Source organism: Muscardinus avellanarius (assembly GCF_963383645.1).
Source record: "Muscardinus avellanarius genome assembly, chromosome: 10".
In the NCBI taxonomy this organism is placed as follows: domain Eukaryota; kingdom Metazoa; phylum Chordata; class Mammalia; order Rodentia; family Gliridae; genus Muscardinus; species Muscardinus avellanarius.
The window spans coordinates 66,945,613-66,970,801 of record NC_137796.1 but is presented as its reverse complement, the minus strand read 5'-3'; the positions used below and the strand labels follow the sequence as shown (position 1 = coordinate 66,970,801).

At 47.8% G+C, this 25,189-nt stretch overlaps 1 protein-coding gene across 1 annotated transcript; it reads right to left on the bottom strand.

Moving 5' to 3' along the window:
• Positions 1-2,668: 2,668 nt before the first annotated feature.
• NLRP5 (NLR family pyrin domain containing 5) lies at positions 2,669-22,727 on the bottom strand (the record flags this gene model as incomplete). Its single annotated transcript, XM_080703765.1, has 11 exons — positions 2,669-2,801; positions 3,219-3,389; positions 5,717-5,884; positions 6,918-7,088; positions 8,062-8,232; positions 9,281-9,451; positions 10,515-10,682; positions 11,575-11,745; positions 12,685-14,275; positions 20,737-20,814; positions 22,439-22,727. The coding sequence occupies 11 exons, from the start codon at positions 22,725-22,727 to the stop codon at positions 2,669-2,671; spliced, it is 3,282 nt and encodes a 1,093-aa protein (XP_080559891.1).
• Between the last annotated feature and the right edge of the window lie 2,462 nt (positions 22,728-25,189).

Below are 25,189 nucleotides of genomic sequence, written 5' to 3'. Positions count from 1 at the left end.
GACTGCCCTCTCCTCCTATGAAGACATAGTGCACTACCACCACCTAGTGGGAAATCCAGGAGTGTCAGAGCAGCACAGCCCCACACAGGGGGATTGACTAAACTTGGAATCCTTTACTCAGGACTATTACGTGACGCCAGAAATTTCTCTTGGGCACCTAGGCCAGGTGTACTGCTGAGGCTGAAAACATCAAGACTGTTGTAGCTTTCTACGCATGGTGGTGCACACCTGTAATCCCAGTACTTGGGAGGCTGAGACAGAAGGATTGCAGGTTCGAGACCAGTTTCAGCAATAAGATTGTGAGCAACCTAGCAAGACCCTGTTTCAAAACTAAAAAAGGCAGCTGGGCATGGTGGCTCATGCCTATAATAGTATTTTGATTGTGTGTGTGTGTGTGTGTGTGTGTGTGTGTGTGTGTGTGTGTGTGTGTGGTACTGGGGTTCCTGGGAGTCCTTCTACCTCCGGGCTACACTCCCAGACCTATTTTTTATATTTTTATTTGGAAACAGGGTCTCCTAAGCCAGCACAACTGGCTTCAAACCTACGCAATCCTCCTGTCTCTGCCTCCCAAGCCACGGGGATTATAAGCGTGTACCACCATGCCTGGCAAAATACATCAGACTTTTTTTTTTTGGTGGTACTGGGGTTCTTGGAAACCCTTCTACCTCCGGGCTACACTCCCAGACCTATTTTTATACATATTTGGAAACAGTCTCTTAAGCCAGCACGGCTGGCTTCGAACCTGCGGTCCTCCTGTCTCCACCTCCCAAGCGCGGGGATTACAAGCATGCGCCACCACGCCTGGCGCCTGTAACAGTATTTTGGAGGCAGACAGGATTGAAGATTCAAGGCCAACACTAGCTATTTAGCTTAACTTTGTTTCAAGAAAAAAAAAAGGCGCAGGGTATAGCTCAAAGGTAGAATGCCTCTGGGTTCCATATTAAGTACTCAAAACAAAACCCAAAAAGAGCTGTTGTGGCTTTGAGCACATCTTGTCACCCTGTACAGGTGGCCAGGCAGGTGGAGGGGAGGGGGGTAAGAGCCACCTGCCCAGCCACACATGTGGTGGGACAACAGGCCAAGCAATGTGCTGGTTTTTACATTTTTCTGTGGTACTAGGGATGGAACCCAGGTCATTCTATCTCTGAGCTACATCTCAACTCCTCTTTTGTTTTGAAATAGCCTCTAGGTTGCCAAGACTCTTGCAAAGTTTCTGAGACTGGTCTCAAACCTGTGATCCTGTCTCAGCCTCCAAAATTTTTTTATTAACACAGTTTTTCTCAAGATCACCTTCCAGGGGAAGGGTCCCTGTCTTGCCACCACCACTCCTTCCTATGCAGAGAATTTAGAAATAGGGACTGCAGAGTTGGGGTGTATAAGCACCAAATGGACTGAGCACAATTATCAGCTCTTTGGGTGGTCCCCGGAGAAGCCTATGTCTTTCCAGAAGTCAGTGTGGGGCAACCAGGTGAAAGGACCCTGCTCCCCAGAGCGTTTCCAGATCCCCTGCTCCAGCAGTCCTGCTTCTGGGTCCTCCTATTGGACTCCTGTTCATCTCTTCAGGGAGGTGGGGAGTTGCCTGAGTGCTGGCAGGTGTCTACTATTTTACCCAGTGGTTTTTTTTGTTTTTTTTTTTTGTACTGGGGATTGAATCCAGGGTTCTGCCTCTGAGATATACCCCCTAACCCCATTTTATCTTTTATCTTGAAATGGGGTCTAAGTTGTGGAGGACCTTGATAAGTTGCTGAGGCTGACTGCAAACCTGCAATCCTCCTCCCAAGTACTGAGATTACTAACAGGCTTGCACCACCACACCTTTTTTTGTTTTAGGGATTAAACCCAGGGGACATTCTATACCTCCAGCCCTTTATTTTGAAAAAGAGGGTCTTAAGTTGGTGAGGCCAGCCTTGAACCTGTGATCCTGTCTCAGCCTCCCAGATTCTAGAATTACAGGTATACCAGTTCCCAGCTAGATCAGCTCATATATGCGTGTGTGCATATCCACAGAACACGTGCGGTTCTGGGGACTGAACCCAGGGGCATTCTACCTCTGGGTTCTACACCCCCAGCCCTATTTATTTATTTATTTTGGTGGTACTGGGGTTCCTGGAAACCCTTCTATCTCCGGGCTACACTCCCAGACCTATTTTATACTTTTTAAATTTCTGAGGCTGGCCTTGAAACTGTGAATCCCCCCCCCCCCCCGTCTCCGCCTCCCAACTGTTAGGGTTATAATTGTGTACCACCACGCCCAGCTAATAATTTAGCTTTGTGTCTATAGGTCAGATGGCAGAAGTGTCTCAGCATCCTTTGATATTCAGGTAGTGCTTTAGAACCAGGAAGTGTTATCCAGATTTGGCAATACCCCAGAGACCTAAGTCCTCCCAATCCCTGTTCTTACATCATAGCCCCAGAATGGTCAAGATGGCCACTTGGTACTTTTTTCAATGCTTAGTGTTTAGTTTATTCCGTGTCCCCTAAAGCAGGACAAAGATGCTGAAATCCCATGACTTGAAGGTCACAAGCCTTCAAATGCAGTCACCAAGTGACATCAGACCAGAAGAACCACTACCAGTGAAGGGTGTGTGGGACTCAGAGCACCTCCACCCCGGCACAGCTTTCAAGTGCCTCCATCAGCCAAGCGCGGGCAGGGAGGGTTGTCATGTCTTCAATTTTTCCACCAGAACCGGCCATCTTCATTGAGAGAATACCAACTGCCATCAATGATTAGGTAGGGCTTCAGTAGCTGCAACTCTTCCAGCTGTTTTCTTATCTGCATAGGGTATTGCTGCTTCCACAGCCTGGGGGCAGAAAGGGAACTCATTACATTGAGACAGGGCTTTTGACTCTGCCCCTTTCTTTGGAAACAGGGTCTCACTAAGTTGCTGAGGCTGGCCTCAAACTTGTGAGCCTCCTGTTTCAGCTTCCCAAGTACTGGGATCATAGGCATGTGTCACCATGCCTAATTTTTAGTTTTTAGGGCATAAGTATTCATAGGTTATCAAAGTAAGGACCCGGAGGTCAGGCATCTTGCCTCTCTCTATATATCCCTTGGTTCCAGCATCCAACATGGGGCCTGGAATATAGCAGGCTCCCAGTGTCTGGATAAAGATCTAGTTGCTGAGCCATGGTCAAGTGTTCTCAGCAACCATTTCTCTACCACCTAGCCTGGAAGAGTAGCAGGTCTGTACCCCAGAGGATAAGCGCTAGGGTCTCACCCAATGATCCGCAGATTACACGTGGGTTGTGTGAAGGCTGAACACAGCTTCATTATCCCTTCCAAACTGAAATTGTTCCGCACCAGGTTGAGGCTGGCCAGGTGCTGGTGGCAGGAGAGGGCCGAGGACAGTGCCTCGCAGGAATCAGCAGTCAGTCCACATGCCTCCAACCTGCAGCACCAGGATGCCCAAGAAAGAACCCCCAAATCAAGGCTGGCCCTTCAGCAGTGCCTGCAAATTTCACCTCCACATTAAGGGGAAGGGAAAGAAAGGGAGGAAGGTGGGAGAGGAGGGGCAGGATGGAGGGAGGAAAAGGAAAAAAATAGAAAGACGGGAGAGGGAGGACAGGAAGCCAGGCGTGGTGGGGCACACCTGTAATCTCAGTACTTGGGAGGCTGAGATAGGATCGCAAGTTCAAGGCCAGCCTCAGCAACTGTTTCAAAATTAAAAAATAAAAAAAGAGCTGGGCGTGGTGGCACACGTGTGTAATCCCTGGGTTTGGGAGGCGGAGACAGGAGGATCGCGCAGGTTCAAAGCCAGCCTTCCTGGCTTATGAGACACTGGTTCCAAATAAAAATAGGTGTCTGGGAGTGTAGCCCAGAGGTAGAAGGGTTTCCCAGAACCCCAGTACCACTACCAACAACAACAACAACAACAATAAAAATAAAGGGCTGGAGGTGAAGCTCAGAGGTAGAATGCCCCTAGGTTCAATCCCCAGTACAAAAAATAACAAAATCTATCACTGCCTTCTGACTGCATGATCTCAATGTGCCCTTGTTTATTTGGGGAACCTGTAATTCTCAATTACCTGAAAGCAGGTGCGGAGAGGGTGCATAATGGGGTTAACTGAGGTCTGGAATACCTGTAGGTGAAGGTGCCCAGTGCAGAAGGCTGAGGCAGAGATGGCATTTGAAAAAGACTGATAAAAATAATAGCATGCAGAAGCTAACAGGGCTAAAAAGGGAACTAAAGATATGTTGTTACTCGGTAGAGAAAACGCAAGAGAAATGAAGTAAATTGAACTGAAGAACCTATCGTAAAATAAAAAGTTGGGGGTGTAGCTCTGAGGCAAAATGCCTCTGTTTAATCTCCAGTACCCCCCTCCAAAAAAAAAGCTGCCAGGTGTGGTGGTGCACACTTGTAACCCCTGCACTTGGGAGGCTGAGACAGGAGGATTGTGCAGGTTTGAAGCCAGCCTCAGCTGGCTTAAGAGACCCTGTTTCCAAATAAAATATAAAATAGGTCTGGGAGTGTAGCCAGGAGGTAGAAGGCCCCTGGGTTCCATCCCCAATACCAAAAAGAAAAAAAAAAAAAAGCTTATGCTTTCTGTCTCTAGATGTAACTGTAAGGTCTGAGTCCCCTGCCAGTGCAGAGGGAGGGGGGGGCGGAAGCCAGGAGGCAAGAAGGACGTGCCTCCTTACCCTGCAGAGCTCCGTGATTCCCACAGAGGAGACCACTCCCCTCGATTTAAGGTAGACGCTGCTACCTCAGAGGGACACAGACAGGCCGAGAGAGACACCCAGGGATAGATAGATGCGCACTCTGCCGGGAGCGGGTGAGGAAGGAACTGCCGGGTGATATCGGACTCCCGGGTTTTGGCACCAAGTTTTTTTTAAATAAGCGTGGGAGTCCGATATAGGGATGCCCAAAGCCTTTATTCGTCCAGAGTCGGCCACCCGCCATCGGGGGCAGTTCCTTCCCCACCCATTCCCACAAGAGCGCGCGTCTATCTATCCCTGGGTGTCTCTCTCGGCCTGTCTGTGTCCCTGAGGTAGCAGCGTCTACCTTAAATCGAGGGGAGTGGTCTCCTCTGTGGGAATCACGGAGCTCTGCGGGGTAAGGAGGCGCATCCTTCTTGCCTCCTGGCTTCCGGCCCCACCCCCCTGCACTGGCAGGGGACTCAGACCTTTCAGTAACCATAATGGATATTTCACATAAATGGAATCGGAACACACACAACATTTTGTATCTCGTTTCTTCTACTCAGCATATTTCCAAAGTTCACCCATGTTGTAGCATGTACTTATATGGTGAACCAATTCCCAGTGCATGGGAAGTGGCGCGCGCGCGCGTGCGTGCGTGTGCGTGTGTGTGTGTGTGTTTACTAGGGATGGAATCCACGGATATTCTATGTCCAAGCTACACCCCAATCCCTTATTTTTATTGTTTTCATTTTGAAACAGGGTCTTGATAAGTTACTGAGGGTCTCACTAAGTTGCTTATGCTGTGATCCTCCCATGCCAGCCTCTCAAATACTGAGATTACAGGTATGCTCAATGTTGGAGGGTTCTCCATCCCCAGACCCTCTTCTCAAGCATGTGCTGTCCCATTAGTCTCACGTACAGGGGCTGAGCTGGCATTTATGCCCAGATCCTGATTCTAGAGGGTGTGTTCTAACTTGAAGTCATGAAAATCAGACACCCTCCATGTTCAAGTGACTTCATGCTGGGGTTCTCCCGCTGCCTCTGAGCTCAGCCCTGGTGATCCCAGGAAGTTACCCGAGCCTTCTCAGAGCACTGCTCTCCTTCAGTCCCTCACAAAGTACTGTGACTCCGCTGTCACCCAGAGCATTGGCGGCAAGATCCAAACTCTTGAGGTGTGGGTTCCTTGTAATCACACCACATAGGTTCTTGCAGCAATTTGAGGTAAGATGACAATTCACCACTCTGCAAGAGACATGAGAGAGGAGATCTTCATTTTCTCGGGAAAGTGCTAAGTTGGGTAATGTCCAGAAACCTGAGAGCCAGGCATAGTGTCTCACACCTTTAATTTCAGTACTTAAGAGGCTGAGACAGGAGGATCACAGGTTCGAGGCCAGCCTCAGCAACCTAGCAAGACCCTGTTTCATCGTATAAAAAAATAGGGCTGGCAGTGTACTTCATTGGTAGAATGCCCCTGGGTTCAATTCCTAGTACCAAAACAACAAAATCAACAAACAACAACAAAAACACCGGAATAAGGTAAATGGCCAGCATTCGAGAATTTTAAAAGTTAGTTCACCATTAAATGAAATACTATATCATGCTTTATTATAATCCATGTATCCTCAAAGGCAGAATGTTAAGACAGAGCCAAGGTTTCCAATTCCTGGATGTTCTAATTTCCCATGGGATGTGACCGGCAGTTGGACTGTCGGGGATTAGACATATGAAATGCTTAGAGTCCTGAGCCTGCCACATCTAAGAACATATTAAACGCTTCTTTGTACAACAGTTAATGTGTTTATGCACAGAAGGAAAAAGAACCCTAGGAGACAGTCAACCAAAACACTAAGTGATAACCTCTGCATTAATTTCCCACAATCTGTTTAATGATGAAATTCTACTAATGAACAGAAGCATGCCAGCAAGAGAAGAAACTTGGGCCCTATGAGAAAGAGAAGTACTCCTCTCTCCCTTCCACTCCTGAAACAGATGAATGGCTAAAAAGAACCTTAGGGCAATAAGACCTCTGAGGAGTAAACAGGTTCTAGGGGTCAAAACCCGGAACTCATTGTCCTGACATGGGGTTCCTATCAGAAAAATGTCTCTGCCCGTCTCTGCTGTGATCAGCGCATAAACTTGCCCAGCGAGCTCATGGGAAGAGGAGCAACAGTTGACTGCCAACTAGATTTTGGTCTTAGTCTCCCTGCCCATCTCTCTTCTAGGAGCCCTAGGCCCCAGTGTGGCAGAGATGGCCCTCGGGGACCACGGTACTCACTCCAGGTCCTGAAGGCAGCAGGATGGGTCCCTCATGACCTCGCACAGGAGCCTCATCCCTTCATCTCCAAAGGAGTTTCCGCTAAGGCTCAGATGCAGGAGCTGCCTGCTGCTCAGCAACGCAAACCCCAGGAAACCGCAGCTGGCCACGTCCAGGCAGCAGTGATTCAATCTGTGGGACACCCGGGAAAGAGGGAGGCAGTCACACCTGCTCCTCAGCAGGAAGGGAGCATTGTCGGTCATTAAGATGGTCTTTACGTGCTGGGTGGTAAAACCTGCCTGTAACCCAGTACTTGGGAGGCCGAGACGGGAGGATTGCAGGTTTGAGGGCAGCTTTAGCCACTTAGCAACCAATTGAGACACTTTCAAAATGAAAAATAAAACAGGGTGGGGGGTGTAGCTCAGAGGTAGAGCACACCTGAATTCAACACCCAGTGTGACACACACACACAACAATCCTTAGGCTTAAATGACAGGATAACCACGAAGCCCTGGGCACACTGACCAGATAAATGCTGTTCAAGATTCTTTGCCCTTCTCTCAACTTCCCTTCACATCCCACGTACTAGTGTCCTGTGGCTGCTATTAAACAAGTGACCACAAACTTAACTGCTTAAAACACAAATAATAATAATAATAATAATAATAATAATAATAATAATAATATTATCATTATTATTTGGTACTGGGGTTCCTGGAAGTCCTTCTACCTCCGGGCTACACTCCCAGACCTATTTTATATTTTATTTGGAAATAGGGTCTCTTAAGCCAGCGTGGCTGGCTTCAAACCTGCGCGATCCTCCTGTCTCCACCTCCCAAGCGCGGGGATTACAAGCGTGCACCACCACGCCTGGCCATCATTATTATTATTATTTTTTTTTGTGGTACTGCAGTTAAACCCAGGGGCATGCCACCTCTGAGCTACTCCCAGCCCTTTTTCTTTTTTATTTTGAAACAGGGTTCCCCTAAGTTGCTGAGGCTTGTCTTGAACCTGTAACCCTCCTGTTTCAGCCTCCCGAGTACTGGTATCGCAGGTGTGTGTGTCACCATGCCGGGCGTAAGTCCCTTCACCGTAACAATTCCCACGTTCTCTGCTTTGGGAGGGATGCTGTGAGGCCCTCCCCCACGAGCCACGCCATACTCACATGAGGCTCTGGAGGCGACTGTCGGGGAGCCTAATGGAGCGACACAGCAGGCGTGCCCCGTCGCTTCCCACATGGTTGTTGGACAAGCACAGGCGGGTCAGGCTGTGGTTACTGTTGAGGGCTGAGGCCAGTTTCTGGCAGCCAGTATCTGTGAGGCCACAGTTGTCCAGTCTGCAAGCAGAGCCAGAAGTGGTGAGAGTTATTTTTTTTAAGGTACTGAGGATAGAACCCAGGGGCCCTCTACCACTGACCTATACTCCTAACCCTTAAATTTTTTTTTAATTTATTTTTGAAATAGGGTCCCAGTAAGTTGCAGAGACTGGTCTTGAACTTGAAAACCTCCTGTCTCAGCCTCCCAAGTACTGGCATTACAGTCGTGCATGAACTGTGCTCTTAAGCTTCCTCTCTTCAATTACTTGCAAGGCTCTGCCCTTACTATTTACTTTTTCCGGTACTGGGGATGGAGCCCAGGGGAGTTCTGCCTCCAAGCTACACCTCCAGCCCTATTTTTTTATTCTTTATTTTGAAACAGGGTCTCACTGAGTTGCGAAGGGCCTAAGTAGCTGAGGCTGGCCACTAACTGCAATCCTGTCTCAGCCTCCCAAATGCTGGGATTACAAGTGTGCACAACCATGCCCAGCTTTTGCATTTGTTATTAATTTATTATTTAAATTATACTGGATTAAACCCAGGGGCATTCTATACCTCCAAGCTATACTCCAAGTCCTTTATTTTCTATTTCGAAACAGGGTCTAAGTTACTGAGGCTGGCCTCAAACCTGTGCTTCTCCCGTCTTAGCCTCCCAAGTACCAGGACTACAGGTGTGCCTCACTGCACTGGGCAGACCCTCCTTTCTTTCTGAGCCAGTCTGAGCCCAGATCCCATGTGCTCTGGTCTGGACTTGGCTGGTAGTAGGAAGCCTGCCGGCCCTAAGCCCTTTTCAGTCCCTGGGTGGGTGTGTCTCCCCTAAGGGTCATGGAACATTCACAGACCCGCCTACTCATACCCCAAGAAAGCTTCATCTACAATGAAGGGAACTAGTTGATTTCTGCTGCTCTTCCTCGGCTTAGCATTCAGAGCAAAGAGAGATGTCACCTTATGCCCAGACCTGGGGCACTCCCCTAGGGTTCCCACACCCATCCTCAACCCACAGTTCTGCCTCGGTGGATCCTGCATCCTGCAGAGATCTCAGTAGCCAGGTGAGGGGAAAGCAACCCACATGAGCTCCCTCAGCGTGCACTGCGAGGCCTGCAAGGCTTTGCAGAGCGGCATCACGCCCTCCTCCGTCACTTGATTTCCTGCCAGGCTGAGACACTTTAGGCTGGTGGAGGCATTAAGGATCCGGGAGATCATCAGGTAAGAGGCAGAAGTTAATCCACAGGAATCCAACCTGCAGAGACAGAAAACAGGGACCGTGGCCTGGCTTCCCCAGCACCACTCATTTTCACCTCCGCTCAGTGCACTCCAGCTCCGCTGCGTTCAGGGGCTGAGCACATCACTCCTTCCCTTTGCAGCACCCCTGACCCTGACCCCATGTCTCCTGATCTCCCTGAAGCAACGCCGACTCACTACCTTAAACCACCACCTCATCCCTCTCCCCAAGACGGTTCTATTCATGGAGATGATCACGAGCTGATGTGGGAGGGGTGGGGTGGGATGTGTGTGTGTGTTAATTACTAGAGATTGAACTCAGGGGCCTTCTATACCTCTGAGATACACCCCCAGTCCTATTTTTTTAATTTTTAGTTTGAAACAGGATCTTGCTAGGTTTGTGAGAGTCTTACTACTTGCCGCGGCTGTCCTCGAACCTGCAATCCTCCTGTCTCAGCTTTCCAAGTACTGGAATTACAAGTGTGTGCCACCATGCCCGGCTGGCCCTGATGGTTTTTTTTGTACGAATATTTGAACTTGTTTACTGACACCTACATGCCTCGAGTGTTACTTCTGCAAGGGCACAGGCCCGGCTGGCCTTGTCCTCTACGTTATCATAAGCATCTACGAGTGTCTGGTACACAAAAGGCAGAGATGGACAGCCAGCATCGACCCTCATCATCCTATGTCTGAGTTTGATGTTACTTAATTTTGTCTTTTTTATTTTGTGATGCTTCCCTAGCATTGAACCCAGGGGCATGCTATCTCCAAGCTACATCCTCAGCCCTATTATTTTTTTATTTGGAAACAGGTCACTGAGAGCCTTGCTAAGTTGCTGAGGCTGGCTTTGAACCTGCACTACTCCTGCCTCAACCTCCCAAGTACTGGGATTACAAGAATGTGCCGCCTCACCCATCCCATTTTAACTATTCTTAAGTGTACAATCCAGAGCATTTGCAAGGTTGTGCAACCCTCACCACCATCCATCACCAGAACTTTCCATTTCCCACTAATACTTTTACAACTTCCTATGGAATAATTCAAAACAAGAGAAAATTACAAGCCATACCCTCACGACTCACCTCAAGGTCTCCAGCAAACAGTGTGGGTGTTTCAAGGCCTCGCAGGCTACCCTGATATCGCAGTCCCTCAGTGGAGTGCTGCCCAGGTTCAGATATTTTATGTTACGGTTGGTGATAAGGACCATCCAGAGATGGTGGAGACCAGGGGTGATATCTGCCCTTTTAAATCTGCAGGAGAGCAAAGAGAAACGATGAACTGGACACCGGGGATATTTACGTGTATCTGAATTTCTCCTTGCCCTTTTTCATTCCAATGCTCACATTTCTAATTATTTGCACTTAATTGTTTTTGATACTGGGAATTGAACCCAGGCGTGTTCTACCGCTGAGATATACCCCCTAGCCCTTTTTAATTTTTGTTTTGAAATGTGGCCCAAGTTGCTGAGAGTCTGTGATCTTAAAACTGTGATCTTCCTGTCTCAGCCGCCTAAGTACTGGGGTTACAGGCGTGCACCGCCATGCCTGGCTCACACATTTGTTACATTAGTCATTAGGCCACGATCATTGACTGACAGAAGCCGTGCACTTTGACCTTGCTATTGCCTGTGTCCTGTCACTGCCGTGAAATAAGCTTCCCCTTACCCTCTACTAACAAACCTGCTTCGTAATCTCTTCCTGAGCCAGGCATGGCTGTAATCCTAATACTTGGGAGGCTGAAATAGAATGACTGCAGGGTTGAGGCCAGGCTCAGCAACTTAGCCAGACCCTCAGTAACTTAGCTAGACCCTGTTTCAAAATAAAAAATAAACCGAGCTGAGGATATATCTTGGATGTAGCTTATCCCCAGGTTCAAGCCCCAGTACCCAATAAGTAAATAATAAATAAATAAGGCTGGGGTGTGGCTCAGAGGTAGAATGTACCTGGGTTTCATCTCACCAAAAGAAAATAAAAAGTCTCTCCCTAAGGTCTTTAGTCACGCCCCATTTTGTCCTGTCAAGAACTTGGTCCCTAGTCTTTCACAGCACTTTCCCCTCAGCCTGTGGGGTTGCAGTTGCCGCTGGGTCTTCTCTCAGCAGGTGAGGGAGAAGCACCCGGGAGCACCAGGGCTGGGCAGCCTTACATCAGTTTCTGTATCTTGCAGGTTGGCTGCCTCAGCTTGAGGCAGAGAGACTTCATGGCCCATTCGTTCAGGACGCTGGTCCCCAGGTCAAGCTGTTGCAGGTGAGGGTGGGCGCCGAGCACAGAGCAGAACCTTTCCCACCATTCATCAACGAGGGCCTTCTGCTGCAGCCTGTGTGTGAGGGAAAACAGACGTGCACATGGGGGAGAGGTTAGTGTGCCAGACAGCACTGTCAGGGGAGGGTCAGCCTGTTCAGGCAGCACAGGGCAGTGGTAGAAGCTCTGAGGCCACCCAGTGTCCTGCCTTCTGCTTATATCCTGCTGCCTCTGGAAAACTGCACGCTCACTGGGGTGAGCTGGACACTTCAGGAGCCACCGGTTCACAAATTACATTTTCCCTTAAATTCCGGCTCCCCTCAAGTGTAAACCGGTGTAGTTGCTATGGAAAACAGAATGGAGGCTCTCTGAAAAATTAAAAATAGAAAGTGAAGCGAGGCACGGTGGTACATGCCTGCAATCCCAATGCTTGTCGGGCTCAGCCACGAGGATTACAGGTTCAAGACCAGCCTCAGCAACTTAGCGAGACAGTTTCAAAATGCAAAATAAAAAAGGGGTGTAGCTTAGAGGTAGAATGTGCCTGTGTGCCCAGTTATTACACACACAAAAATAAGAATAAAATAGAAATAAGAACACATTATGTATTCCTGGATTACAAACCCAGATCCTTTAATAGTTTTAAGTGAGTCCAGTGTTTTGAAAGAATTTACTTAGCCTGGTGGTCCACACCTGTAATCCCAGGTCGGCCTTGAGAGGCTGAAGCAGGAGGATCTCAGGTTCTGGTCCAGTCTCAGCAACTTACACTCTGCTTCAAAATGAAAAAATAAAAAGGTCTGGGAGGTAGTATGCCCCTGGGTTCAATTCCAGTGCCAAAAAAAAAAAAGGAACTATGAAAAAGCTTATCCAGTGATAGACAAGGAGTAAGATTCAGGTCCTGTCATTTCGGCCAGGTCATCTGGGTAATCCACCCTGGATTCTGTGGGACCCCGTGGTTTCCAGAGATCATGTCTAATCCCAGTAGTGGGCACAGAAGGAAGCTGCGCGAGGTACCCACCTGTGGGGAGCCACAGACCAAGCCTCTGCCAGCGCGTCTCTGGAGAAGAGGTCCCTGACATCCACCCGGACCTTCCGTAGGTGCTGGCAGTGCTGGAGACAGAAGGAAGACACCATGAGGTCCATCCTCCGGATCAAGGGAAACCACACCTCGTGGAAGCTGTTCAAGGCCACGCGAACAAGCTCTACATCCTGAGTCTCAAAAAGACAGTAGAAGGAGTCTAAGATGTCCATCGGCAGGATGGTGGTGCCCTGCTGGCCCAGCAGAGACACCCAGGACAGAAGCCTCTGCCTCATGAGCAGGGGAACCGGGTGGCCGAACAGCGCCTCCAGCGCCCGCGTCGCGTCTGGGCTTATAAGGCCAAACAAGAAGCGCTTTGTGATGAGCAAGCCGAGGCTGGAGCCTATCTGCTGGTACTCTGTTAGGCTCCATGAGTTATTTCTGAACAGGAAGCAACTACTCTGCTCTTCCGGCTCCACTAAGAAGTAATACAGGGCGGCGCAGAAGTGCTGGAGGGTGGGGTGCAGGAACTTGTAAGAGCTCTTGCTGTGGCCTTCCTCCCGGAGCAGGATGTTCATGTGAAACAGAGCAGAGAGGTCGATCTCCTTCAGCCTGTGCACCTGCAGGTTGCTGTCGTGGAACACAGACTGCCTATTCCACAGCCCCTGCAAGGCCATGTGGCACAGGCCCTTCAAGGTGGCTCGTTCCTCCTGATTGAGGCAGCGCCGCGAGGAGTCCTGGGGAGCGAGCTGGCGGAACAAGAAAGCAGTGTACAAGCCAGTGAGGGTCTGGCACAGGGCCACGCTCTTCCCCAGCTCCTCCTCCAGCCGCAGGGCCTTTCCGATCAGCAGGCACGCTGTGGCGTCTTGGCACTGGTCAAACAGCAGGCGGCTGTCCATCATGGAATGCACGACCTGCATCCTGCGACAGTCGTCAGTGACATGCTCCAGAAGAAACCGCAGCCTCTTTTCCACAGACAGCCCTCTGACCAGAAAGTAGCAGGGGGACACCAGCACCGAACTGAGCTTGTCTACACTGGTGTCTGAGACGGTGATGAGGAGGGAGGACTCGGGGAGCAGCACCTTCATCAGCAGGCTCCGCAGCAGGACAGACGCAGGCTGCACCTCTCTCCAGTCCCCACAGAGCCTGCCGCTGTCGTCTCGGAGGATGAAGTCCAGATTGTCCAAACCGTCCACGACAAACAGAAGCCTCTTGGGCTGGGTCAGGACCTCCATCACCCAGGCCTGGGAGCTGGGACACTCTTTGGAGATTAACGCCACAAAACTGCTTTCCTCCGTCCACTTGATCTCTCTGGTGGAGAGTAAGAATACGAAGGAGAAGAGGTCCTGGAGGATTTCACCCTTTGCCCAGCGTAGCACAACCCTTTGGGCCAGAGCTGACTTCCCAGTGCCTGGTTTTCCATGCAGGACCACTGTGTGCGGCCGGAAGCCCCACGGGTCTGGGTTAAAAGCCCCAAGCAATGTTTGCATTTCTGACCGGTCGGCAGTTCCCTCAGAGCTCTGGTGCTCGTTTGGCGTTTGGGCCAATTTGGCCATCACGTGAACCTTGTAGTCTTCTCCATCACTGTCATCTCCACAGCGTGAAAGCAGGGAGAGAAAAACAGAATTTGAAAAAAAGTTTTTTTTTTTTTTTTTTTTAGCCAAAATAGAACAATGTCAGGGTGAATAGAATTAACAATACAGAGCCAGGTGTGGTGGTGCGTGCCTGTAACCCCAATACTTGGGAGGCTGAGACAGGATCACAGGTTTGAGGCCAGCCTCAGAGACTTAGCAAGACCCCTGGCAACTTAGCGAGATACTTTCAAAAATTAAAAAAGGGTTGGAGAGTAGCTCAGTGGTAGAATGCCTCTGGGCACAATCCCTAGTACCAAAAAAAAAAAAAAAAGGAACAATGAATTAACAAAATATATTATGTACCTCTACATAGAGAGGCATTTGAATGTACTTACCATAAAAAGTGATTAAAGTTTAAGATAGTAAATATGCAAATTACTGAGATGATTGTTACCAAGTGCATATGTGAATTAAAACATCACACTGTTGCTCAAACACATTATATGTCAGTAAACAGATGCACAGGAAGGAGCCCTGGGCCCAGGAGCAGTGGCCCAGAGTCAAACACGGGCACACTGGTCTCTTGCTGCCTCCTAGCAAGGTCACCACGCTCCACCCGTCAGTCCCTTCAATGTCACATCCTCAGAAGGATCTGAACATGACTTGTTCCTCTGACCCGATTTCTCCAGACCTCAAGACTCCAAGTGTTACATTTTTGCTTATTATTTGAAACTGGCTTTCTTAATTCTGTGTTTGGTCTTCAGTACTGATAAGTGCACGGAGGGGGGCCCGGTGGGTAAATACATTTTTTTTTTTTTTTGGTACTGGGGATTGAACCTAGGTGCATTCTTTCTACTTCTGAACTTCATCTCAGGCCCTTGTATGTACGTGCTTCTGGGGATTGAACCCAGGGTCATTTTACCTCCAAGCTTTATCCCAATCTTATTATTTTTTTTTTTTTTTGTAATATTGGGGATGGAACCCAGAGGCTTTCTACCTTCAGGCTACACTCCCAGACCTATTTTTATTTGGAAACAGGGTCTAAGTTGCTGAGAGCCTAAGAAGATGAGGCTGGTTTTGAATATGTGCAATCCTCCTGTCTTAGCCTCCCAAGCACTGGGATTACAATCCTGTGCCACCACGCCCGGCTCTATTTCCAACTCTATTTTTCTTTTTTCTTTTTTTTTTTTTAAATTTTTTGGTGGTACTGGGGTTCCTGGAAGCCCTTCTACCTCTGGGCTATACTCCCAGATCTATTTTATATTTTTGAAACAGGGTCTCTTACGCCAGCATGGCTGGCTTCGAACCTGCGCGATCCTCCTGTCTCCGCCTCCCAAGCGCAGGGATTACAAGCGTGCGCCACCACGCCCGGCTCTATTTCCAACTCTATTTTTAAATTTTGAACCAGGGTCTTGCCAACTTGCTGAGGCTGGCTTCCGACCTGTGATCCTCCGTCTCAGCTTCCCAAGTATCCTATCCCCACTTTTTTGGTGGTAGTAGTTCTGAGATTGAACCCAGAGTTATTCTATCTGAGCCACACCCCTAGTTCTTTTTAATTTGTTGTGAAACAGGATCTTGCTTGCTTGCCGAGTCTATGTTGCTAAGACTGTCCTTCAACCTGTGATCTTGAGTTGGGCGTGGTGGCGCACGCTTGTAATCCCCGCGCTTGGGAGGCTGAGTTGGGACAGGAGGATCGCACAGGTTCGAAGTCAGCTTCAGTTACTTAGTGAGTCTCTCAGCAATTTAGTGAGACCCTATTTCCAAATAAAGTATAAAATAGGTCTGGGAGTGTGGCCCGGAGGTAGAAAAGCCCCTGGGTTCCACTCCAGTACCTAAAAAAATATCATCATAAACCTGTGATCTTGTTTTAGCCACCCAAGTTCTGGGATTACATGCGTGTGCCACCATGCCTGGATAATCCAGCCCTTTTTTTATTTTGAAACAGGATATCACTGAGTGGCTGAGGGTTTTGCTAAACTGCTGAGGCTGGCCTTGAATCTTCAATCCACCCATTGCAGCCTCCCAAGGACTGGGACTACCTGCCGGAATCAGAACACCTGGCTGCACTCTATTTAAGTGAGTAATCTCACATGCATAGTCTCAGAGACAGAGAAGCTTGGGGGAGCCAAGTGTGGACAATGGAACCCTAGATTCTACATTTATGGGGCAGTCATGCACCCAGGTACTGTGGTGAGGAGCCCATGTCTGAGGGGACGGATCCTGCTCTCCAGAAAAGCGAACATATCCCTTAAAGCCAGCCTCTGCTCGGAATCCCAGCTCTACTATATGTGTCTGCCTGATTCAAGGCAAAGTGTCTCATCCTCTGGGTTTCCCCACTTGGAAAATGAACACTCTCCTGTAGGTTTGTGATAAATAAATAAATAAATAGATATGATTGAAACCGTACTTTAAAGCTATACTTCCAGCCATTTTCAAATGGGTCTTACTAAATTGAGGCTGTCCTCAAACCTCTGATTCTCCTCCCTCAGCCTCCCAAGTATTGGTATTACAGGTATTGCCACAGTGCTGGGCCTTACCATTGCCTTCACAAAAAAAATATAGCAAGACTCTATACATATGTGCAAGACAATTACTAATTTGACAAAATCTCTGCAGAAGTTCTAGAGCTTAGATTTTACTACTTTATATCAGGGAAAGCCACTAAGGGATCTGTGTTGAAGTCACAGGGAGCAGATTTCAAGATCTGAATCTCTACTTGAGAGCCTGAGATCACAGTTACACTCAGAACCGGCTATGCTATGCATATAGTGGTTTTTAACTAGAGATTGAATCCAGGGGCATTCTGCCTTTGAATTGCACCCTTAAACCTTTTTTAAAGTTTGAAACAGGGTCTAAATTACCGAAGTTGGCCTTGAGCCTGCAGTCCTCCTGTCTCAGCTTCCCAAGTATTGGGATCACAGGCATGCATCACCACACCTGTCTTGGATTTAGTTAGGAAGACGGTCTGTAGTTGGCCCAGGGACTTTTGTTTCTTTTCTCAGCCACCTCTTGTTATTCCGTGGGCTTGGTTATCCTATGTTTAAGAGTGCAAACCCTCTAGTGACTCAAACTCATTTCATCTTTTCCTTTCAACTAAAAATGAACATACTCCACCTCTTACAAGTTTCTATAAAGCCATTACTACAAAAAAGCTTATGCCTGTGAGTTTACTATGGAACCGATGTTGAGCTCATTGTCCTAGGAATAATTCTAATTTTAGGTTAATGTTAATTCATTATGGGAGTTTGTTAATGTAGAAAGTAGGGGTATCAGCTGGGTGCAGTGGCACACATCTGTAATCCCAATATTTGGGAGGCTGAGAAAGGAGCACTGCAGGTTTGAGGCTAGCTTCTACAACTTAGTGAGACCCTCCTTAGAAACTTAGTGAGGCCCCGTTTCAAAATAAAAAATGAAACAGGCTGGGGTGTAGCTCAGGTAGAAACCCTGTGTTCAATCCCCAGTACCAAAATAAATAAGATAGGTGTGCTGGGTATGGTGGTACATACTTGTAATCCCAGTACATGAGGAAAGGGGGCTGAGACAGGAGGATTGAAGGTTCAAGGCCAGTCTCAGAAATTTAGCAAGACACACCAGGCGTGGTGGCGCACGCTTGTAATCCCCGCGCTTGGGAGGCAGAGACAGGAGGATCGCGCAGGTTCAAAGCCAGCCGCGCGCGCTGGCTTAGGAGACCCTGTTTCCAAATAAAAATGTAAAAATAGGTCTGGGAGTGTAGCCCGGAGGTAGAAGGGCTTCCAGGAACCCCAGTATCACCACCACCACCACCCCCAAAAAAAAAGAAATTTAGCAAGACCCTCAGCAACTCAGTGAGACCCTATTTCAAAATAATTAAAATGGCTGGGGGTGTGGCTTGGAGGTAGAATGCCTCTTGGTTCAACCTGTAGTACAAAAAAATAGAGATATCGGTATCTTCCCTTATGAGAATGTTGCTAGGTGACATGATTATAAAATGTGGGGAACTCTGCCTGGTCCACAGCAAGTACTCTAGACAGGCCACCAGGATTGCATTTATCACCCATTCAAATTTAAAGTTGACAATACTGGCAACTATCTGTCTAATATTGGTTGAATGAAGGATGAAATAACACACATGTAGTTAACATGTTATGCTGTACCAGTGGAATAAGAGCCCAGTTCCCAGTGATTTTAGAGTTTGAAATTTTAGTCACAACTCCCTCAGCCCTGCCCAGCAGCAGGTTGTCCAAACAGAAAAGTGGAAGCAGTTCCTGAAGCCTCTTTTTTTTGGTGCCAGGATTGAACCCAAGAATATTCTATCTTTAAGACATACCCGGAGCCCCTTTTCTTATTTTGAAACAGGATCTCGCTAAATTCCTGAGGATGGCCTCGAACCTGTGATCATCCTACTTTAGCCACTCAAGTACTGGGATTACAGGCATGCACCGCATGCCTAGTTGAATTTTACACTTTTTTTTTTCAGTACTGGGGATGGAACCCAGGGGCATTCTACCTCCAAGCTACACTCCCAACTCTGTTTTTTTATTCTTTATTTTGAAACAGGGTCTCACTGAGTTACAAAGGGCCTCACTAAGTAGCTGAGGCTGTCCTTGAACCGCAATCCTCCTGTCTCAGCCTCCCAAATGCTGGGATTACAAGCATGAGCCACCGTGCCTGGCGAATTTTACACTTTCAGTTGGGCAAGTTGTAAGGTATATGAATTGTATCTCAAAAAGGCTGCTACAAGGGGGGTGTAAAGGCACACACCTGTAATCGCAATATTTGGGAGGCTGAGAAAGGAGGATTGCAGGTTGGAAGCCAGCCTCAGCAACTGAGAGACCTGTTTCAAAATAAAATAGAGTAAAATAGGCCGGGAGGTGTAGCTCTGAGGTAGAATGCCTCTAGATTCAATCCTAAGTACCTAAAACAAAACAAACCAAAAGGCTGTTACAACAAGCATATTTATGGCATTTTCGACTCATGCTGGGCTCCATCCCATGTACTTCTAAAGGATCAAACAACTGAATCCATTCAGCAACCCTATGAAGTCTGTCCTATGTGAATTCCATTTTAGAGGCAGGCAGACTGAGGCACAGAGCGCTGAAGCAACTTTTCCAGGACTGGTAAACAAAGCACAGAACTACTCTCAGCTGTCTGTTTAGAAGCAGTCAGAGGGGCCCATGCTGGGCATCTCAGTTTGTGGGATTAAGAGTTCTTTAGAATTTTGTCTGCATCAAAGTTTGATGCCATAATCCCAGGGGGCTACGTGGCTCTGTCCACGGTGCTGATCTCAAGAGCTCTCGGGGAAGGAACTATGGCATCAGAGAGAAATGAGCACAATGAAAGGGGGATGGACCCCCGACCTGCCATCCAACCCCCCAGGATGATTTCACCCGGCTTCTTTCCAAGTTGGCAACCAACGAATTGTTTTCTTCACCTGGATCGTCTGTCTCTTCACCTATATTGTCTTCTGAAGTTTCTGCAAAAGGGAGAAGAAAAAAATCCCTACATACTTAAGTTTGTTATTCAAACTGGAGATGTCAGACATCCCCTGGAAACCCCACAGGGAGCTCTGCGGCTCCACATTTTATCTGGCCAACCTGCAGCCTAGAACCCACTGGCTCAGCTAGAGGGCTAGGCTGTGTTGTTCCATGAGCACTAGATTCACAGAAGGCTCAATACCATAGCTACACAATGGAGCTTTATGAACAAAAAATCTGTAAAGAAGGAAATTATGTCATTTATAGGAAAGTGGAGGGAACTGGAGATCATGCTAGTTGAGATCAGCCAAACTCAGAGCCAAAGGTCACAAAAACTAGGAGAGATACCAGTAGAGTATTGGAAAGGAGCCCGGGGAGGGAAAAGGGGACATATAGGAAAAGAAAAACCAAATGTTATGTGTTTATATGGGTGCATCACTATGAATCTATTGTGTACAATTACAGTGCATCAATAAAAAAACAAATTAAAATACTTAGTCAGGTGTGGTGGCGCACACCTGTAATCCCAGTATTGGGAGAGGCTGAGTCAGGAGGATCTTAGGCTGGAGGACAGCTTCAAAAATGTAACTAGCCTCTCAGCCATCTAGCAAAACCCTGTTTCAAAACAAAATAAAAATAGCAGGGGGTGTAGTTTGGAGGTAGACTGCCCCTGGTTCAATCCCCAGTATTCCCACACACAATTCCAGGAGAGACAGAGACAGAGACAGAGACAGAGACAGAGAGAGAGAGAGAGAGAGAGAGAGAGTGTTTTTACTGGGGATGAGACCCAGGGGTGTTCTACTTCTAAATTGTACCCCCAGCCCCATGTTATTTTGAAACAAGGTTTTGCTAAGTTGCTGAGGCTTTAACCTATGATCCCATATGGACCTCTTAAGAACTAGGGTTATAGGTGTATAGCATGATGCCCGGCAGAAGCGTATTTCTTTTTGTTTCAAGGTATAGACAGTCCAAAATATTCTCCACGTGGTTCAGGCACATCCACCTTTACATCACCCCACACAAACCTGGCATGTCTTCCTCCGCTGGTTCTTGGTAAGTCGTTATTGATTCAGACTCTTCGGAGACTTTAGACACTGCATATTCTGCCACAGAGAGGAGAGAAGAGCATCAGCGAAACTGGGCGTGGTGCCGCATGCCCGTAATCCTAGTACTTGGGAGGCTGGGACAGGAGGATCGCAGGTTTGAGATCAGCTTCAGCAACTTAGCAAGATGCCATTCCAGAATATGAAATAAAATAGGGCTTGGGGTGTAGCTCAGATGTCGAGTGCTCCTGGGTTCAATCCCCAGTACCACCACCACCACCACCACCACCAAAAAGGCACAGGAATTACCCCGTCCAGGGATGAGAATATGCCCTGCCCAAATGATTGAGGGGATCTAAGCTGGGTCCATCTGGACGAGCCTGTGATGGAGCTGTGGATCCAGGGCCTCCTGTGCCACGAGTCCAAAGAAGCTGTGACGATTTTCAGTAAAGAATGCTCTGATTTTGAACTTTATTTTGGCACCGGGGGTTGAACCTAGGGGCATTCTACCTCTGAGCTATACCCCCAGACTTTTAATTTTTTAAAAATTTGAAACAGGGTCTTGTTCAGTCGATGAGGCTAGCCTAACACCTGTGATCCTCCTGTCCCAGCCTCCTAAGAAGGTGTGTGCCACCATGCCTGGCTCGTTAGCCACTCTCTATACATTATCAAATGGAGCCGTTATGTGTGCAACAGCACATATATCATCAGGAGGATAATCCTGATATGAGGTATTTCATATCAATTAAATGGAAGATGTGGAATTCCATTTAGGAGACTTGCCTCCAACTTCCACAAGTAATCAGTGTTAATTCCAGAACCTGACCTTAGCATTCAGTTGAAATTAATGGAAGTTAAATCATCCTGAATTCTGTCCATTCATTTTAACTGAAGCCAGGCATGGTAGCACACACACACCTGTATTCCCAATACTTGGGAAGCAAAGACAGAAGGATTGTACTTTAGCTAGCCTTGGCAACTTAGCGAAGTCCCCCCTTTAAAAAAAAAAAGGCTGAGGGTGTAGCTGGGAGGTAAAAGGACCCTGAGTTCAATCCCCAGTCCCAAAATAAAATAATTCAGCCAGGCATGGTGATGCTTGGGAAACTAAGACAGGAGGAATGCAAGTTTGCAGCCAGCCTCAGCAACACAGCAAGGCCTTCTGCAAGATCCTGTTTCAAAATAAATACGGGGCTGGAGTTTAGTTCAGAGGTATTATACTTCTGGGTTCAATCCCCAGTACCCACACACCCCAAAGTGTAATAATTTTTTTGTGGTATTGGGATAGAACCCAGGGACATTCCACCTCTGAGCAACACTCCAGCCCTATATTTTATTCTTTATTTTGAAACAGGGTCTCACTGAGTTGCAAAGGGCCTAAGTAGCTGAGCCTGTCTATGAACTGAGATCCTCCTGTCTCAGCTTCCCGAATGCCGGGATTACAAGCGTGCACCACCACGCCCAGTTTGTAATAATATTTCAACTGAATTCGGTCCCATTAGAGGAGCTGTCTTCCAGCCTCTCCTTCTCCACTCTTTCCCAGGTGAGACTATATCAATTTCCAGCCAGGATGCAGTGGATTGCTTCTCACAGTTCAGCCTCTCATGGCAGAGGCAGACCCAACCAGAAAAAGATGGGGGGCCGTCCAGTCCTGCATAACTTGGGGCTACCTCTCCCCCATCCTTACTTTTCATCTCATCCCTTGCTTTTTCAGAGATTGACAGCAGGCTCATATCTTCCAAGATGTTGATAGTTACAGCCCAGGCAAGAGGTCCTACATAATGTTCATGCAAGAGGGAGGCCAGGAGCTCCACGCCCGCGCTATCCACTGTGGCCTGTGGGAGGGCGCATATGGTCAGCTCCAAGTATTTTCTCTTTAGTAATTCCTTGAATGTCTGAAATTCATCCTTGTCTAGCTCCTTGAGGCACCACTGCAGCCCATAGGTGGAAAAATTAGGTAACCTCTCTTCTTCCATCCCGATGTGAGGCTGGGAGCTTGGCTTCCGGTGGTAAAGTGGGACCTGTGGAAAGAGAGAGGGAATTCTGCAGCTAGCTCCCAAGTTCAACAGCACACTCTGCGGCTCATAGCTCTCCACAGGCCAGCATCGGGGCCACTATGTCTACTTGCTGGAATACTGGAGATTGAATCCAGCAAGAGCATTCTACCTCTGAGCTACACCCAGCTATACATTTTATATTTATAAGACATAAGTACCTTATATTTTTTTGTTTTGAAACAGTCTCACTAGGTTGCTGAGAGTCTTACTAAGCTACTGAGGATGACCTCAAACCTGCCATCCTCTTGATTCAGTCTCTCAAGTAATTGGGGTTACAGGTGTACGTCACCACATCCTGCAGCTCTGGGACATTTTATTGCCTGTACCTTTGGTCCCCTGAATAGCAACCAACACCCTTGTCTCTGAATGTTCCTGGCCAGTATATATATCCTCAAGGAAAATGGCAACTAGATTCCCTGCAGTTACCAACAACCAGCTGAATGTTTTCCCTCCCCTTTTTGGTACTGGGGATTGGACCTAGGGGCATTCTACATCCTAGCTACACCCCAATCCCTTTCTATTTGTTTTGAAACAGGATCTAAATTGCTGAGGCTGTCCTAGAACCTGTGATCTGTCTCAGACCTGCATGGTTTTCAATCAGCTGATCCAGTTGTGCCTGTGGATATAATACCAAGTTATACAACACAGGGAACAGTTTTGTATAAAAAAACTGATATCAGGTGTGGTGGCACATGCCTGTAATCCCAGTTTGAGAGGATGAGGCAGGAGGATAGCAGGCTCAGGCCAGACTCAAATTTAGCAAAAGCCTGTCTCAAAATAAAACGAAAAGGGCTGGGGGTCTAACTCAGTAGTAAGAGTACCCTGGGATCAAATGCCAATAACAGCTGGGCATGGTGGCACATACCTGTAATCTCAGTACTTGAGAGGCCAAGACAGGAGGATTGCCAGTTCAAAGCCAGCTTCAGCAATTTAGGTTCTCAACATAAGACAAACACACACACACACACACACAAAAAAAAAAAAAAAAAAAAAAAAGAAAAAAAGAAAGAAAAAAAGAAAACCCAGGAAAAAAACCCAGTAACAAAAAATAGGAGAAACAAGACAGGTTAATTCAACACAGTCCCTTCTCCAATTAAAGAGCAGTAACAAAATATGCCACCAAAACTTTAAAGCTTTCCTAAAAAGTCTGGTACAAGTAAATCTGAAAGCTATGAATACTTTATGTACAAAGTTCTTCAAATCCATGGAAATGATAAAGAACTCATTTTAAGATGAAATAAGGATTTGAGCAGTTAAATCCAGAGCAGTTAAACCCACAGAGCTGATTGTGGGTGGCTCACACCCACAATCCTAGTACGTGGTGGTTAAGAAAGGAGGATCTCAGGTTCGAGGCCAGCCTCAGCAGCTTAGCCAGACCCAGTTTCAAAATAAATTTAAAAGGGCAGGGTGTAGCTCAGAGGTAGACTGTCTCTGGGTTCAAACCCCAGAACCAAGCCGGGCATGGTGGCACACGCTTGTAATCCCAGTACTTGGGAGGCTGAGACAGGAGGATTGCAGGTTTGCGGCTGACCTCAGCTACTTAGTGAGGCCCTTTGCAACACAGTGAGACCCAGTCTCAAAGCAAAGAATAAAATAGAGCCGGGCGTGGTGGCACACGCTTGTAACCCCCACGCTTGGGAGGCGGAGACAGGAGGATCGCGCAAGTTCGAAGCCAGCCTTGCTGGCTTAAGGGACCCTGTTTCCAAATAAAAATATAAAATAGGTCTGGGAGTGTAGCCTGGAGAAGGCCCCAGGTTCCACCCCCAGTACACACACACACACACATACACAAAATAGAGTAGCTCAGAAGTAGAATGCTCCTGGGTTCAATCCCTAGTATGCCCCCCCCAACAAAAGTATATGACTTAACTGTGCTTGCAAACTTGCAATCAACATTGATAATATATTAAGGATCCCAGTGATATACTGTGTTCGCTGGACCAAGGGAAGTGTCCTTAGCGCTTGCTTATACACTGCTCCATTGTGGACATAGGAAAACAGGGGCCGATGTGGAAATGCAAACAAGCGCCTCCTCCTTGAAGGGCAGTTGGTTCACATCTCCGCACTGTTGGGGAGCAGCGGTACCACACAGCCTTGTTTAGAAAGTGAGCCTGGAGCCCGCTCAGACTTGACGAGTGGCAGGTGGGCTAATTCCACCTGCGAAGACTCCACACCCTTAAAGGCCCTCCGCAATGAGCAGCCGTGCCCGAGAGGCTTAACACCCCACGCGGGCATGCGGAATGGAGATGAGGGACACCTGACGGCGCAGGCCACTGAGAGGGCTCCAGGTGAGGACACATCTCACTCTATACCTTCTGGGTTTTTTGCTTTTTCAGATGAATATTAAAAGTCCCTCCCCCCACCAGTTAAAAAAAATCACC